At 41.7% G+C, this 18,048-nt stretch overlaps 1 protein-coding gene across 2 annotated transcripts in view; it reads left to right on the forward strand.

Annotated features, from left to right (window-relative positions):
• The window catches only part of BRAF (B-Raf proto-oncogene, serine/threonine kinase), a 62,313-nt gene extending 44,999 nt beyond the window's left edge, over nucleotides 1-17,314 (forward strand). For both annotated transcript variants that reach the window (XM_066633417.1, XM_066633418.1), the window contains 10 exons: nucleotides 1,148-1,284; nucleotides 1,631-1,748; nucleotides 2,274-2,358; nucleotides 3,583-3,759; nucleotides 7,260-7,306; nucleotides 8,007-8,125; nucleotides 9,672-9,803; nucleotides 11,363-11,497; nucleotides 12,831-12,984; nucleotides 17,180-17,314. In XM_066633417.1, the coding sequence (XP_066489514.1) occupies nucleotides 1,148-1,284; nucleotides 1,631-1,748; nucleotides 2,274-2,358; nucleotides 3,583-3,759; nucleotides 7,260-7,306; nucleotides 8,007-8,125; nucleotides 9,672-9,803; nucleotides 11,363-11,497; nucleotides 12,831-12,984; nucleotides 17,180-17,202 (1,127 nt within the window). In that variant the 3' untranslated portion in view covers nucleotides 17,203-17,314. The remainder of the gene's footprint in view (nucleotides 1-1,147; nucleotides 1,285-1,630; nucleotides 1,749-2,273; nucleotides 2,359-3,582; nucleotides 3,760-7,259; nucleotides 7,307-8,006; nucleotides 8,126-9,671; nucleotides 9,804-11,362; nucleotides 11,498-12,830; nucleotides 12,985-17,179) is intronic.
• Nucleotides 17,315-18,048: the final 734 nt, after the last annotated feature.

The following is an 18,048-nucleotide window of genomic DNA, read 5'->3' on the forward strand; positions in this document are numbered from 1 at the left end:
TGTACATAGCACTCCTGTTTACTTGGCTGTTGGTTTCACAAACATTTTGGCTGTTAAATGAGTGATGCAGCAGAAGTCATGATCTCTGGGTGCTACTTTTCTAACAGGACAGAACTTCATGAATCTGAAAAGTGGAAGGTGCAAAGAATCTCTGAAATGTCATAGTCTCTAGCACAAAATTTGGCTGTATCAGTAAAATCCTTTGCCAAGTTATAGGATAATTTTAAAAACTGGTCACTTGAATTAAGTAGAATTGCAGAGCTATGTAGTTGAGGCCGGTTTGCATTCATCTGTTTTCATTAATGAAACACTTGATGATATTTGCCCGAGAGAGAGAGAGAGAGAGAGAGAGAGAGAGAGAGAGAGAGAGAGAGTGTTCACTATGTAGTGAACAACTTCAAGCGTTGTTCCCTGTTAGAATGGGGGAGGCTGCTGGTTGAGGAAAAACCAGTCCAAAGGCCCTTTGGGCTCACAGAACTATCTTCATAGTTCCTTTGATCCTGGCCTCAGTTTTTATCTTCTTTCCATTTGAGTCCAAGTTGGTTGCATGCCCAACTATTGTCAGATTCCTAAAGGAGGGCTAGTGGCAGCAAGCCCAGAAAGCCGACTAAATTAAATGAAGTATAATGTAGTCTGAAATTTCTTTTTTAAAAACAAGCAAACTAAGTGCACTAAATATGTTTTGATTGGCACTTTTCTCGCTTAGAAAGACAGTGGGTGCAAACCAGTCAGATCTTAAGTGTACTTCAGTTGCGTTGATTTCAATGTGACTTGAGCCCACTTAATTCTCTCTGCGCTGTTCCCAATATCTTCTTAATAATTCAGCAACTGACTGAAACTGTGTTGTTGAACAAGCTTGTTATTTCCATTTTTTTAATTGAAGGCACATTCCTAATCCCACAGACATCAGTATACATCTTGCAATTGAATTAAGTGGATTAGGCTGCACCATGAAATGTGTGTTTCAATGCACTTGTTTTGTAATTCCTAACCCTTAGATTGTTTAAGTGCCTTCTATGTATGAAAATACTGCATCTTAAGCAATTTCTGCACTTACTATTGTATGAATTAATAAATCCTCTTCAGGGAATTTTTCTTTGTCTTTAAAAAGTTTTAAGTATTTTTGGTTTTTAATCTTCCAACCTAGGCTCAACCACAGGTTTGTCTGCCACACCTCCTGCCTCCTTACCTGGGTCCCTCACAAATGTGAAAGCACTACAAAAATCTCCAGGGCCTCAACGAGAGAGGAAGTCATCTTCATCTTCGGAAGACCGGACTAGAATGGTAAGTGAAAATGTTTTCAGATGGTGAATTTGCAGCCAGCCAACCTTTACCACATTAGAGACCCAATGTAGATGTAATACAGAATGTAATGTATCCTAACCAAACTGCCACACAACCCTATCTGTTCCTTTCTCCAACATGCAAACTCCCCTGTCCCATTCATTTTCAGAGCTACCCATGATGCAGCATTGTGTACTATGGTTGCAAACTGTGGTTCAGAACTGATTTTGATTAGCAAAAACACCCATGCAGATATAAAAATCTCCACTTTACATAAACTCACACACAGCTCCTGTTTTCTATTTACACTTTTCAATGCATTATTAAGGCTATGTGTCTCTTGCAGAAAACCCTTGGTCGGCGGGACTCGAGTGATGACTGGGAAATACCAGACGGCCAGATCACAGTTGGACAAAGGATAGGGTCTGGATCATTTGGAACAGTCTATAAGGGAAAGTGGCATGGTATGTAATGAATGTACCAAACCATTTTTACCCTAAGTATGAGCAGGACTATTTGAGAGTTAATATCCTTTCTTTCTTGAGACACTGTAGATGAAGTGTGTGATAGCACCTTTGAGGCTTCTGTTGGCTGTAAATGCTACCAGAAAACAGTGTGCCAAAACAGTAGAGCATCTTTCAGAGTAAAAGATAATGGCTAGGATCCTAAGATCGTGCACCAAATGGAACTCTGGCCTTGTGTTTCATGAATGGTAGCTTCCTCTGCTATGTGGCAGAACTTCTTTTGAAATGAAAAGATAGATGTCAACACCCTGCTTGGCAAAGACCTACAGTAGCTCCAGATCTTGGCCAATGTGTTTTGCATAATGAGGTTTTATGAAATACATACACATTGTTCCCTGCATTTGTGTAATGCTTAATTGTGTATCCATTTATGGTAGAATGCATGTTTAATAGTTGAACTTTTATGTTGTCTTTCCTTGCTGAGCAGCCTGCATACAGCTGATTTTTTAAAAATTGTTTTTTAAGGTGATGTGGCAGTGAAAATGTTGAATGTTACAGCCCCCACCCCTCAGCAGTTACAGGCCTTTAAAAATGAAGTTGGAGTGCTCAGGTAAGTCCGTATGCCATGTTAAACTTTATTGGCGAAGTCAGTGTTCTGGAGTCATTTGTTCAGAACACTGCTTCTCCCAGCCACACTACTGAAAAGTAGTTTGAATGGTACTGTTTCTGTCCATTATGAATTTGTGCTTATTCCCACACAGTGAGAGTTTGTTAGATAACTACAGTCAAGTCATGATTTTCATTTTTTTAAAACCAGAGATGCGAGAAAAGATTTTCCTTTCCTGTACCCCAGGGGTCTCTAAACTTTTCTGCCAGAGGGCCACATCAGATACCTGGTATGGTGTCGAGGACTGGAAAAAGAAATAAATTTTAAATATAAAATTTAAATAAATACATTAGGAAGCCTAAGGCTGAAAAATGTCACTTCTGTTTTTCAGGAAAACCAGGAAGTGATGCTTTTAGGCCTTTAGACGGCCTTTGAGGGGAGACATGTGGCCTCCCCAGCCTTCAGAACACCCTCCAAACGTGACTGGAGCTCAGCTCCACTCACATTTGGATGAGCGGGCCAGAGCCTTGCAGGGGACCAGAGGTTTGCCGCAGGCCAGATAGAGGCTCGCCATGGGCCACATCTGGCCCCCAGACCGGGGTTTGAAGACCGTTGCTCTACACCTTTATTTTCCCTGGTTCTCTCCTGCACCATTCTCATTGTTCATCCCTTTCTCATTGCTCCATCTTGTCTGTATTATCTTGTCTATATTAGCCGTAAGCCTTCTTGACAGAATCTGGGTCAGTCATTCATACTGTCTAGCACAGGGGTGTCAAACTCGTTTCATACCGAGGGCCAAATAGCATTCATGATGCCTGCTAAGGGCTAGAAGTGATATCATTAGGCAGGAAGTGATGTCATTAAGCAGGTCATAACCAAAAAGAAGCACTTTTTCTCACTTAGGAACTCATTAGCTACAAATGACAGAAGAGAAAATATGCAAATCTTGATCATATTTCAAGATATTAGAGAGCCCAGTTTTCATGTGGGCTGTCCTTTCAGCGGTTAACACTTCAGCACTACTCAGCAGCTGAGAGCCTGAGGGCTGGATAAAAAAAGTTTCCATGGGCCGCATCCGGCCCCCGGGCCTTATGTTTGACACCCCTGGTCTTGCACAGTGTCAGAATTGTGTAAATGCATAGTGACAATAGTAGTACCCTTCATATATTTGGTTGAATTTGAACATCATGTGTTTTTTTAATGGTTTTAACTCTTTGTTTTTTACAGGAAAACGCGACATGTCAATATATTACTTTTCATGGGTTACTCAACAAAGCCACAGTTGGCTATAGTAACACAGTGGTGTGAAGGCTCCAGCCTTTACCACCATCTGCACATAATTGAGACCAAATTTGAGATGATCAAGCTAATTGATATTGCACGGCAGACAGCACAAGGAATGGAGTGAGTATAGTAGTACTGACTGATGGGGATCGGGTCTGGGTGGAAAATGCTTGCATTGATGTGAAGCAAACACTGAACTCTCAAGTACATGTGTGGTTTGTTCAAGCTTTGTTCAACAGTAGGAAGCTTCAGTCAGTGGGAGTGGATGTCAGCTCAACTTTGAACTTTATAAAAGCAAATGCAGCAGAATGTGACAGCTACAAAGTTCCAGTTTCAAATTGTAGCATGCTTGTAATTTGTTGCTGGGATTGTGAAAATACATATAAAATTAGATTTCCCAATTTGCTTCTAGCAAAGCAAACACTAAGTTGGGGAATTATCCATTAAATAATGCAAGTCTGTTTTTATTCAGTTAACTAAGAAAGCAAGCCTCTTGATTGTAACAAGCAGATTTTAACCTCTTAAAATAAAATGCAGGTGGATGACTGTTAAGAAAAGTTTTGAAATAAATGGCAGCCTCATCAGATTCCATTCATTTTCTTATCTAGAACAGATTAAACTGCAATCTGATACTTTGAGTAGATAAGAGAGACAGATTTAGAAAAGTTCGACCTTTGTTAAAATGAATTCCTTCCTCAGGTGTCCTCTTCACATCTCTAGTGACAATATGCAAATGGTTTTTGTTTCTTTTTTCCTGTCCTACATCCTGTTTTCTCTTTTCTAAGGTTGCATCTCGTTTTAGTTAAAAAAAAAATACCAGATGTGTTTGTGGTAGATCCTTCCAGTTAGACTGACAGTTCTGTTAACACATAGAAAACAACTGGAAGTTTCACCTGTCAAAGCAGTATCTGTTCGCCAGGTTCTGAAAGGTCTCCATTATTGTGTCAGATGTTCTTTGACACAATACCACTTTCAAAGGCTCTACCACCACCTTCTTTTTAAAGATTTGATAGCAAAATGAAAGTTTTAGGAAGCTTTTAAAGACATTGGTTAAAAAAATAGGAGTTCTGTTCAGTGGTTAAAAATAACTAGTATAAGTAGTCAAATAATTCTATATTCTCATTTTCTATTGTCATCTTTAATAGAGGAGCCCATGTAAGACTCTTGGAACCCTTCACAAAAATTTGTCTGGTGTGTTAATTACCCAGAGTTTCTATTGTTATATAAAATCTTTCTTACAGTGCAATCCTATGCATGTTTACTCAGAAAAGTTCTACTGTAGTTGGGCTTTCTCCAAGATAAGTATGCATCGGATTGCAGCCCTACTAGGCTTTTTTAGTTAGCAAAAATTACGTTTACTCAAGTAAATGTTAACTTTAGACTTTGCATGTTATTTTGTTAAAAGGTCCTCATCATTTTTGTTTTGTACTCAAGAAAACTAAAATAAAACTGTATCTCACTTATATCATGATGTTTACAAAGGCAGTTCCTAAGCTTATCCATGTTGTGTCGTGAAGCATCGTTATTTTTTAAGTGATAATTCAGTACCAGTCTTTGGGTACCTAGAACAGCAGAGTCTCTTTACGAAATGCAAAGTTCTTTTTTTAAAAGAAAGAAATAACTTTATTTAGCTTTTGTAAACTTCATGATGCTAAGAAGTTTGTTTTTTGTTTGGAAAACGGTTTGCGAGAATAACAGAAAAGGATGGGTTCAGTATTTTAGCTCCCATTCCTGATAAAGTTAATAAATATTTTATATTCACAGTGTCTGTGAATACCCTGTAGATCAAACACATAGCTTAGTGTTTTTGTCTCCTTTCTCTGATGTGCCTCCCATACTCAGTCCATCACAAAATCATGTTGCTTCTCCCTTTAAAATACTACAAAAAAAACCTCAGTCCTTTATCTGCTTGTAGCAAAAATTCTGATGCATGCTCTGATCACCTCTCATCTTTGTCACAATTTTCTCTTTCTGTTGTGTTCCCTCACCTCTACTGAGCAGTCTTGTTACAAAAATCATTACCCTGTCTTGTTGCTCTCACTGTCATGCCCCCTCCTTAATCCTTACCTTGGCTTCCTGTTTGCTCCCAGATCCTGCAGAAGCTAATAACACCCTTATCTTCAAAACCCTCCTTTGTCTCAGCAACCCCTGCCCCTTATCTCTCAATTTCCATATCCTAAAAATTGTTGCCTTGACCTTTGCTCATTCATCTCCACTATCCCCAGCCATCCAAAGATGTCTTGCTTCCTCAAATGTCTCCTTCCGTTCTCCTTAGATGTCCATTATACCTGGATCTGCCCCCCCAAAAAACGTTCTTGTTATGGCACTTCCCACTAGTCCCCATACTTAACTGTATCAAAACCTGCATAAGTGTGAATGATAAATTAATGCATGTTCTTTCCCTCAGTTCACTTCCTCTCTTGTCTCTTTTATACTGTGAACTTTTGGTCCAGGAGCCTGTTTTTTCACTCTAAATAAAGTGCCGCGTTCATGGGATGGTACTGTATAAGTTTCTATTATTCACACTAGATGAGCTAGAAGGACTTAAAGCAGAGGTTTTCAGACTGGGGCGTTATGATGCCCCAGCCTGAGGGCCCTGGTCTCTTTGCCCTTAAGGCGCAGGGGCAACCAGGAGGCAGGGAGGAGGCAGCGGCACAATCCCCAGGATTGCGCCACTCAGGGGGCTGCAGGGGCTTGGCTGCACTTACCACAGCCTCCTGCAGCCTCCCGGAGGTGCAAAGAGCCCTGCACGGCTGTCTGCAAGGCTCCCCAAGGCTTCCAAAGTTAAAGTGGGGCAATCGCACCCCGTCTCCGCTAAACTGCAAGCGGAGCACGATCGCTCCACTTTCACTTCTAACAGGGCTGCAGGGACTGGGGTGCACCCACCAGTCCCTGCAGCAGCATCCTGGGGGTGCGGGGAGTCCTGCACAAGGTCTGCAGGGCTCCCCAGGTCAGCAGGAGTGAAAGTGGAGCAATGACGCTGCTGACCTGGGGAGCCCTGCAGAGGCTCGTGCAGGGCTTCCCACACCCCCAGGTCACTGCTGCAGGGACTGGTGAGTCCATCCCAGTCCCTGCTGCCCCCCGAGTGGTGCAATCCTGAGGATTGCATCGCTGCCTTCCCCTCGCCCCCACTGCCTCCCCCCACCCCTGCAAGGACTTACTGCGAGTTTCAAGCTCCAGGAGAGTTTGAAAACCACAGGCTTAAAGGAAAGTTCACAACTCCTTTAGTGCCTTCTTACAGCATATCTAACTGGTACAAGTCCATAAGTCTCATCTCCATCTAATTTCTTCCAGCATATATATGACCTTCTTGATTTATACTGTTCCACGTCAAATCCTACCACAAACTGATGCAGTCGTAATGTCAGGGTGATTTGCAGTGTCCACTTTCCTAGGAGCAGTGCCTGTCAGCTACCTTGTTCCACAGTATTCTGGCTGCAGCCTGAGGCATGAAGATACTGATGCTCTGAATTGAGTCCTAAATGGCTTGGACTCTATACAACAGGGGGTGTCTTCCATGTGTTAGCTATGTTTAAGACCACTAAAGATCCCCTGGTCTCTTATTAGTATCATTACAAGATGCACAGTCATTTCATCTAATATTTTTTGTTGCTTTCTAGTTACTTGCATGCCAAGTCAATCATTCACAGAGACCTCAAGAGTAATAGTATCCTTTTACTACAAGACCTTATCTCTCCTCTTCCCCCACCCTTCTTTTTCCTCAGAGTATCTGATCTGAAACTTGAGAGGAAAAAGTACAGTTAGATTAGAGCAGTTGGTGTACTGATCACAAAATGATTATTTGGCCCAATCCAGCACTAATTTAAAAAAAAATATGGGTTATGCTTGACTAATTTTGCCAAACCTGGACATCCAAATTCAAATCTCATTAAAAGCAATGAACATGGATAACAGCACCCACATTCTGATTTGTGTTGCATTTTGTGCTGTTGATTCCTAATTCAATAGGTAATATGCACATAGAAGTTAACCAGTTTGGGGCTTGTTGGCACAATCTGGACAGATAAAGAAAAGTACACATGGTGGTACCCCAGTCAAATCAGCTGTGCTTTATTATATTGTCAGCCTGGAAGCATCTTGTCGGCTCTCTCTCATACAGATGTCTGAAATGTCCACCACTTTTTTCAAGATTTGAAGACTTCCTGAAGTCAAGCTGATTGCGGCTGCTCTACCTCAGTTATTTTCATTGTACAGTACTTGGCATTGGGTGATGTGGCAACTGAGTTGTAATGTGGGCTGATGATATGAGTTTCTACAGTTGTTCAATGGCCACAATATATACTTTGATGGAAAATTGGGATTGGTGTGTTTTTTCCTTCTCTTTTTTCTTAACATCTCTTGTTCAGATATATTTCTCCATGAAGACCTCACGGTAAAAATAGGTGACTTTGGTCTAGCAACAGTGAAATCACGATGGAGCGGGTCCCATCAGTTTGAACAGTTGTCTGGATCAATTCTCTGGATGGTAATTACTGCAGGGAAAAAGGGTTATTCCCCTACATGATGCTTTTGCTGAACGCACTCTACACCATGTCCTGCATAGTCATAGCTTTGTTACCTGTCTAGGGCTGCAATCCTATACACACTTTATTGGAAGTAAGTCCCATTAAGTACAATAGTACTTATTTCTGAGTGGACCTGTATAGGGCCCCACAACTTGTGCACGTCTACTAGGGTACCACGCTATGCTGCACATAGGAAGCATTCTTCCCCTTCCCCCATGATACCCCAGTGAAAGTATCCTTTTTCCTCTTTAATCTCATTGTTATCTCAGTGTGTAGGACTTGGAGGATTCCACCCTATACTAGCACTTTTTTTTACAAACAATTCTACTCTCTTGCTATAATCAATACTGGGTTGTATCTTAAGGAATACATGTGGAAGGTAACTCACAGAAGCAAGCTTTCCTGCTTTCCTCTCAGCACATCAGCCGCTTGCTCCACCCTACTGTTCATTCTACTCCACTGGGTTGGGGACCCTCCAGAATAAGGGACTCTGTGCAGCTGCCTTGAAAAACTGTCCAGAAACTGCGGTTAATGTAGAGTGGCTTGTGTGGTCATGGATTCTCAGCAGTTTGATTCTGTTGGGCCACTGTTCCAGTGGCTTCACTAGCTGCTGGTTGATTTCCAGGCACAATTCAAGGTGCTGGTTTTGACTTTAAAGCCCTTAACAGCTTGGAACCAAGGTATCTGAGTGACCACCATCTTCTGTATATTTTGGTTCACCCCCTGAGATCATCTGAGGAGGCCCTCCTATGTGTGCTGCCGTTGAATGAGACCAGGTGGTTAGTAGCAAGAGAGAGGGCAGCACCACAACTATGGAACTCCTTTCCATTGGATTGAGATCTGTGCCCTTCCTGATGATTTTCCGGTGGGGTTTACAAACATTTGGACTTGTAGTATTGGGTTCGTGTGGGGGGGGGGGACGGTTATATTGCTGTCTCTTTTCTCTTGAATGTGGTTTTTATCTGTTACTTGTATTTATTGCTATTCCATTGCTTTATATCCTACTGCTGGTACTATTAAATTATTACTTTTGTAATGTACTTATTATGTGTTGTAAGCTGCCTTGGAAGCCCCACTGTGGGGGGGGGGGAGTAAAAATTGTATAACTAAAATGGATAAATCAAACTGCGTGGGGCTCAGAGGGCTGTACAGTTAAGGGGTAATAAGCAAAAATCTGCCCTTCCTTCAGTGTAAACAGAATACAGTCAACTGAAAACTGACAAACTTACGTAGCAGACAATTTTGTCAGTCTGAATTAATTATAAATAAATTAGAGAATTAATTTAGATCATTTGTAATTAAAGAATGCTAGAGATACAGGCTAGATGTTTGGCTGTAATCGTTTGGAACTGTGAAGTACTGCAGATTCAGAGCTTTTATACTGTCCTTTCAAAAACTGAAGCTTCAGTTTTGGTTGCATCAGGTTGGTCGGTTTAAGGTATAAGGAAGTAGTCTGTCATTGCAACAGAATAAAGAGAACATTTGGTTTTCTCTTCAATCTCACAGGCGCCAGAAGTAATTAGGATGCAGGATAAAAACCCATATAGCTTTCAATCAGATGTCTATGCTTTCGGAATTGTGCTTTATGAGCTGATGACTGGGCAGTTACCATATTCTAACATCAACAATCGGGACCAGGTAAGGCAGCCAGGTTGAAGGGGTGGGGCGGGGGGGCTTGTATTCTGTAATAAAATTTGGGTTGCGTTTTCAAACGTTATCTGAGCAAATCAACAATTTAAGCCTGTAAAATGGGCTTTGTGGTTTTCCTTTTGTTTTGCTTTGTGTATTATTTTTTTGTTGCTGTTACCATGTTTTTGGTTATGTTCAGAGATTTAAGTAGTCTGTTCTCAGTTATAGAACTTTAATACATGGTCAGTTAGCTTATGTCTGAAAGAGGGGTTATTTAACTTCTGCCAGCCCCCCTCCTCTGATCATTTGAGACCCAGTGGGATGTAGTTGATCAGTATTGGACTTGGACCAGAACTACCTGGTTTGAACTATCCCTCAGTCATGAAGCATGTGTGACTTTGGGCTAGTCATCATACATTCTCTGGCTTGCATCAGTAACCTTGCAGGATTGTTGTGAAAATAAGATTAGGGAGGGGCTTTTGTGAGTTGTGCTGCCCTCTGAAATTTGGCTGGCATGCAAGAGGGCCTTTTCAAGGGCTTCTCCCATGGTACAGAATTTTCTGCCTTGTAATGTGGAGCTGTTTCTCTCCTTACTAGTGTCCTGCCAGAAATTGAAGAACTGGCTCTTTACACAAACTTTCTCTGAGTTCACTTGATTTGTTGTTCCTCATCTTGATTTATGTTAACTGTTACTGTTTGTTTGTACAGTGGCATTGGTTGTGTTTTTAATTTATATTATGAGTTGCTTTGAGTCTCCCAAATGAAGAAAAAAAAAAGGATGGAGACTTTTAAAATAAATAACTGGAGTACCCTCCCCTTGAAGAAAGGGTGGGTGATAGATGATATAAATACTACTTTGATAGGAAATTACTTGTAGGAAATGACCTAGGGCAGTGGTTCCCAAACTATGAGCTGTGTCTCCCTGGGAGCCATGGAATCCTTGCAAAAAACCTACCACCCTATACAATGTATAGGATTGTATCCCTAATGGGGAGCTGTGGCCAATGGGCCCAGTAGGTCAAGGGATCCCCCAGTCAAAAGTTTGAGAACCACTGGTCTAGGGAACAAAATCAGGCGATGAAATATTCACCTGATTTGTTTTTCTTTGACCTTTTACGTCATTCTTGAGTATAGTGTGGCTTACATAGTTGTAGATCCCTCTGAACACTTGGCAAGTGAGCCACATAATGGCTGGAATTCAAACAGCAGTTCAATTCATATTTCTTGTGGTATGTTTTTTAAAGAATAGTTGGAAATGCAGTTGGGTGTGCCCAGCCCATTGGGGTACGTCTACAGTAGCTCTTTGGATCTCCTGTTATTCTCGCAGCATAAAGTGTACTGGATATTGTTATGAAGTACTGTGAAAATTCTTATTTTGAAGTGTGGAAAAACCTGTCAGCTCCATGAAACATGAGCTTAGATATCATGAAATTCTGGAAGGCCCTGAAAATTCCAACTTTGTTATGGTAGAATACCTCCCCCTTCCCATAACTTAATGTGTAGGAATGTAATACATAGACATTGAATTGTCTCCTTTTCACTCTTTCCCTTGTTCCTCTGTAACAAAGATCATTTTTATGGTGGGGCGAGGATACCTCTCTCCAGATCTCAGCAAAGTGAGGAGTAACTGTCCCAAAGCCATGAAGAGGCTAATGGCAGAATGCTTGAAAAAGAAGAGGGATGAACGACCCCTCTTCCCACAGGTAAGAAATCTTCAGTCAGGCTCACTGAACAACTGAATTTCAGTACTAAATTCAGATATGGCATCAGACTGCTTAGGGTGAAAAAGGTTAGCAAGCATCTGTTGAAATGCCCACATTTCTAAGAGAGAAAAAGTGATATTTTATTTAGGCCACTTCTAATTCTGCCTTTCAACAGCCCAGGCTTCTTTATCTTGCCTCCATTTTCACCTAGAAGTGGAGAAAGAAAATGGATTGCCTTTGTCCATGTGCCACGTTGGGGATTTTATGATAATAATAGCCTGGTCATCTTGAGGAATAATGGAATTGCTGTCTGTGTCACAGAAGTCATCAGCATTTTGTGCCTGTGTTTCAGTGCTATTGTAAACAGCACAAGCAGTGAGTGTGGCATGTGTTTAGAACTATGAATCCTTGACATGGTTCAGTACATGGCTTTCCAGGTCCATTTAATCCAGCGTTGACAAGGATAGTAGTCTTCAGCCTTTGCAGATTTGTGACCTATTATTAAAACCTAGCTGGCAACGTGGGCTCTAATTTTTTTTTACTGTGTCTGCTTTCTTTTTCTCTTTTCCCCCTGCACCAATGAAAACAGTGGTGATGATGCTGGCACAATCCACGTTAAGTCATGGCATGAACCAGTTGAAGGACAGAACCCACCAGTTGAACATCAGTGGGCTAGAAGGGTGTTTATGGCTGGGGTTGACAACCTTTTCAGGCAAAGAGGCCAGGCATTCGGTGATAACATTAACTGGCAAAATTCTGTGGTACCGAATTCGCAGAAGCATTCACATGGAGCTCATTTTGGGAGGCAAAGCCTCCCACCCAATTTGCTCCATGTTGAATAAGACATGGCAGAGCCGGATCTCGGAGTCCCTGTGACAATGCAGTGGCATAGGGACTCCATGAGCCTGGGCAGGCAGCTCTACAGTGCTCTACCCAGCACGCAGCAAATTAGGTGGGAGCTTTGCCTCCCAAGTCAAGTTCCGTGCAGGCTGGATATAGCCTTTGGGCCATAGGTTGCTGACTCCAGTTTATGTTCTGATGGAGAGTATGTTGCACTGGCAGTATAGTCGCTCATATCTGTATGCATCAAAACCTTGTGGGTGTGGGAGGAGAGATACAAAACCCAATGAGCAATTGCAGCTTCAGAGCTGTTCTGAATTGCAGGGAAACATTTTGTTTCCTGTAGGACCAATCCTATTGTGTGTATTTCTTAGGTTTCTCAAGCAGCATGATGTGTCAGAATCTCATCTTATTGAGAGGAGACATTTGGGACTGTGCCACTGTCTCTCAGCTACAACACTAGGCTTTCTTTTGTTTTTCTCTTTGCTTTCAGATCCTTGCCTCTATTGAGCTTCTGGCCCGGTCATTGCCAAAAATTCACCGCAGTGCATCTGAACCCTCCTTGAATCGGGCTGGTTTCCAGACAGAGGATTTTAGTCTGTATGCTTGCGCTTCTCCAAAAACACCCATCCAGGCAGGGGGATACGGTGGGTTTTCTGTAATTTGAAAAGAAACTGAAAGTGTGTGTCAGTGGGTCGACATGTGTGTGCAAATTCCAACAAGCTGTGTGTGTGTGTTTGAGTGTTTGTTTTTTTAAAGGTGCATTAGCTGTACAAGGACTTGTATAACAGCCTGTATTCTCAGAATGGCATCTGTTGCTGGCAATGGATGCCGTGAGAATTGTCCCCATGAAAGGGGTTGCATGAGGCTACTCAATGGGGAAAGGGAAAAGTCACTGAAAATTGACCCTTTGCCTTCAGTTGTGTCATGGGTCAGATTTCTTCCTTGTGCCATATTTACTATATTGGTTAACTGGGTTTATAGATGGTTGGCAATGCTTTATGTTTACATCTTAAACTACTGGCTTGTTCCTTCAGTCATTGTCATGCAGTCACTCCAAATTTAGATTCTCAAGTCATTGGTGTTGCTGACAATGTGCAAAAATAAGGCAAAAGAGCAGAGACAAAAAGTCACTCTTATTTTACTGAGCCATGATGAGCAAGTTTCACAGAACATGAGTATGGTTGCAGGGAGTGACTTGCTTTTTGAACTTACTGCTCATTCGAAATGATTTGCATGGAGCTTGATGGGATCTTTTATGGTTTTTAATTTTTTTTTATGTCAGTGTTTTGGTCCATCTCTTGTTATGCACCTTCTTTGACTATTTAGAATCGTTGCTGGATAGGTGCATTTGCTCCAGACTGCTTCAGGCTTGTTGAAAAGCATCACTAGACCCAATAGGCTAGAAGGGACCTTCTAGAAGAGCCAGGCATATCTTGCTCTTACCTGTGTAGCCATAAGTGTGGCTACCATGCATTAAAACATTGATGCCCATAATGGGGGACAATAGTCTTGTTAAAAGCAGAGTGGTAAACTTTAAAAGTTGCTTAAAGGTGGGGAATGGAAAAATCCGCCCCTAATTCTTTTAAAAGTCAATAGCTTGCTGCTATTGCTGAACTTTATGTGGGGTTTCTTGTGAAGTCTCCTTTCTGTGGAGAAAAATGTTTTTTGTTTGTGTATAGACTTAATCCAGTTTGGTACAGATCCATCTGGAAGTCAAATGCCCTGAAAGAATTGCTGGGCTTCTTATAATGCCCCCCTCCCCAAGTATCTGCCTTGAATGGGTAAGCCACAGCTTTATCCTTCATTGCTGTCGGTTACATTCACTTCTGGTAATAATAGGAATTTGAATTGTAATATTTATCAGGGTCTGCAGTGTTAATTTCAAACTATAAAATTATAAAAACTATGAAACTATGATGAGATTCATCATCAAGTAGCAAGAAACTTAAGTGAATAATTTATCTGGGTAAATCCAAACAATTTTTTTTTTTTAATTGTGGGCGGCTCTTCAAAAGGCTAGAATTATCTATTGCACCTTGTTTCCTTTTGGTATGAAGTTTGACAATAAAATACAGCAAGTATATTTCTGCAAACAAGTAGAACTGAAAAGGTTCTTTAGAAAGTAGCATGCCCCTGATGGAGCAGAGCAGTGGTTCCCAAACTTAATGGGGTCATGGTGCCCCCATAGCCTCTTCTTCCTGGCTCAGCCGAGTGCCACTGTCTTAGATCTCTTGGAGAAATCCAAGATTGTGGTGCCTGGGAGAGCCAGTAGGAGGATGACCAGGGGACATGCTGCGGTGTCCTGAGCAAACCACTGAAGTGAAAGTAGTAAGTAGAAGTCAGTTGGCAGGTTCCCCAAGGATGGATTGGACATCACCTAGGATGATAGTGGAAAGTGATAGCTCCTTTCTGATCATATACTGGTTTCTGCATGTGCCTTTTCTGAGACAAGGAGTGAAAAGTCACCCAAGGCAAGAATCCTAGGTACAGGGGAGACCCATGTCAATACTTGCGTGAGATAGATGGGATTAAATCAGTGCTCCACTTCTTCTAAAGTGGCAGGCTCTAAAAAGTGGGTGATGGGAGTTAGTGCAGCTTGTGTCTCTCTAGCAGCTGCACACACTTTTCTTAAGGAGGTCCACTGTCAAACTACATACTTATTGGACAGTGATGGCTCATGGGGCTGTTGAAAGGCAAAAATTGCTATGCAGGTAAAGCATTGGATTGCCTCCCCTTTAATCACCACTTAACAATGGCTCTCTTTATCCCTTCTGCAAACTGCCTCATGAGCTGCCACTGCTTTTGGATCCTGGACAGTTCTTTGCAACCCCTGAATGGTCTGCTGGTGAACAAAAAGCCTTGGTGGTCACATTACTGGATCATGTAGCTCTTGCAGTGCAACTCTGTGCAGTTATTGCTTTTCACGTAGCTCGTGAAACTAGATTATCTATTATCACGTTTTCACATGTTTCGGTTTTTAACCTGGGATCAGAATAGCTCTGAATGCTAACAAGACTAAAGATGAGCTTATGACTGTCACTGCTTTCAGCTTTGCATAACTTGGGTGGAAAAGAGCTAAGCACAGTGGCATAGCTAAGGGGGTGCAGAGGGTAGCAGTTGCAGCTTTAGGGGGGCAACAAGCTGAACTTGGCACTAGTGACCAAAATTGTGAAAATCTTGGTACGTATGAATAATACCATCATGTTATATATCATTGGAAAGGTAATTTAATGCAGAGTGCAGTGAAACAAACTGCATTGGAATATCTGTTTTCTATCAAACGTAATGACCAGTTAAGCAGAAAATGAAAACACAACTGCCTTGTAGAACAAAAAGTGGATTTTTTGGGATTTTAACTCCAAACCAGCCTATTAGACTGATTATTCTGAGTGCCAATGAGATGTTATTATGATACAGCATGGAGCCAAAAACTTTTTATTTTTTTACTTAATTAGATTTGATTTTGTCATGCAGTGAGGACTACAAAATCTTCTTTGACCCCAGGTAGCAGATAGATGCCTTAGCTATGCCACTGACTGGGGAGAGGCAGCAGAGCAAGTAGGTGGTGAGCTGCTGGGGGGAGCAGGTGGGTTCCTCCCACTTTTCACGCCTGGGCATAATGTCACTTCTGGTCGTGGCATCACTTCCGGGGCAACATTTTGAACTTGGCACTGGGCTACACGATCATTAGCTACTCCACTGGCTGAGCATATTACTCTTGCATACAGTGTTATTGGTGTATGGCTAGATTAAATATTTAGTGGAACCTCCTTCCCCGCCTCTCTCTCTCTCTCTCTCTCTCTCAATACAGTTTCATCTTTGCAATCCCTTCGCACCAATTATAAAACACTGAATGATTAGCAGAAACAGGCAAATGGTCTAGACGGGCAATGGAGGAGTAATATTTTGTTTACCAATTAATCTTTACCCTGAAGTTCATGTAAATGAACAGAAGGTAACCAAAGAACATGTTTTAAAGAAGGCAGGACAACATGAATGTGTTAAAATATTGCCCCAAAGCATAATATTTTTGCTTCTTTTTCTACAGCAGAAGGGCAATCAGAATTGCCAAGTTAGTTACAATGAGTTAATTTACCCACCGACTTGCTAAGATGAGAGAGAGCTGAAATCTGTGTAATTAGTCTGAGAAATCAAGGTCCAAACTGTTCTTGGCTATCTTGTTATCTGAGCATAAAGGTTCCGTTTGTGGGACGTAACACAGTAAACCGAGTGTTTACATATACTCTGGTTACGAGGATCTTCTTTGGCATCAGACAACTAGAAAATGTATTTGTCATGTTTGTAGCCTCTTCTGATAAACTAAGTTCATGACACTACCAGGTAGTTTCATCCATTCGTCTCCCACCTCTAAATCAAAAGTGGAAATGTTGGGGACTTGGGAGAGTAAATGAACATAGCCTGAAGCCTCTGCTTTTCACCTGTTTGTAAATACCAGACAGAGAGACCTTCAGGCAGCTGCTGCCATTGGGTTAGAGCTCATTCCTTTGTAAGTTTTTAAAAGCATGCAATTGGAAATCTTAGAAATGTGAATTGCACTAAATCATCCTTCAGTTCCTCATGAGAAGCTCTTCTTCTGCAGACTTCTTAAAAACTCCTCAAAACGAGCAATTCTGCTTTTTTTGGAAGCCTGTGAGTAACTTTGTTCTAACTCTGCCAACAAGATCCTTCTCTCCATTTAACTACTATATTAACAATTGCATTTTTCCTAACATCTGCTGCATCCAGTGTATGGCATTCTAGTTATACTGGGTAAGGTTTCTGTCTTGCTGATGAATAAAACCCAACTTTTTACACTAAGCTCTTGTCCTCCCTCTACAGGCGAATTTGCAGCGTTCAAGTAGCCACAGCAACATTGGCAGCAAATCCACTCTGTTATTTTTTTTTCAGTCTTGTGTTCCTACCGTTTGTTTTGATAACATTCAGGCTCTTTTCTGCCCCTCCAAACAAACAATTTAGAGAAAAAGAGATCCCTTCACTTAGAGCAGAGCAGAATGGAGCTACCCGGTCCAACTTTTGGCGGGAGGGGAAACGTCCTTCATTAGGAACCAGAATTCCTCTGCTGCCTCCAACCTAAACAGCTATGTGCATTCGGAAATCCCCAGTGGCTGCCTGTACTGTTGGCGTCATTCCCCAGAGAGAGGAGAGGGCCTGCGCTTTGACTTTTTGGTGCTCTGGCATGCTGAGATTGGAACTCCTGCTCTGCAAGCATAGGCTTGGGATGGTCTGCTGGTCGGCTTTCTCCCTCTAACAACGAATCATCAGAGGCTGAACATCTGATGAAACAGAGCTAATCAAAACAATCATCCTTCTGGTCTGATTTATTTATAGTTGGTTTTTGTTTTCCCTGGTGTGCTTGCTGATCAATGGGATAAATGCAATATCTCCTTTTCAACGGAATGTGAATATTGGGTTTTTTGATTGTAAGATCTTGGCAAAATTGCAGGAGATTAGGAGCTGAAGGAAAATGAGATGCTACACCTCCTCTTTCCAAAATTGCTTTTATCTCACGTTCTGAGCCACCCTTTCCCTCCATCTTTCCTCTTTTGTACATTTCCAGAAAGGGGCTAGAAGGCTCTTTTTGTCAGTCCAGCAACAGAAAAATAGGTTTGCAGAACTAGAAAAGTTCTAAATGTGTGGGTTCCGTTTTCATTTTACGTTGGTATCGTTTGATTCTTTGTGTTGTGTGT

The sequence above is a fragment of the Tiliqua scincoides genome, chromosome 7 (assembly GCF_035046505.1).
Source record: "Tiliqua scincoides isolate rTilSci1 chromosome 7, rTilSci1.hap2, whole genome shotgun sequence".
NCBI classification, from domain to species: domain Eukaryota; kingdom Metazoa; phylum Chordata; class Lepidosauria; order Squamata; family Scincidae; genus Tiliqua; species Tiliqua scincoides.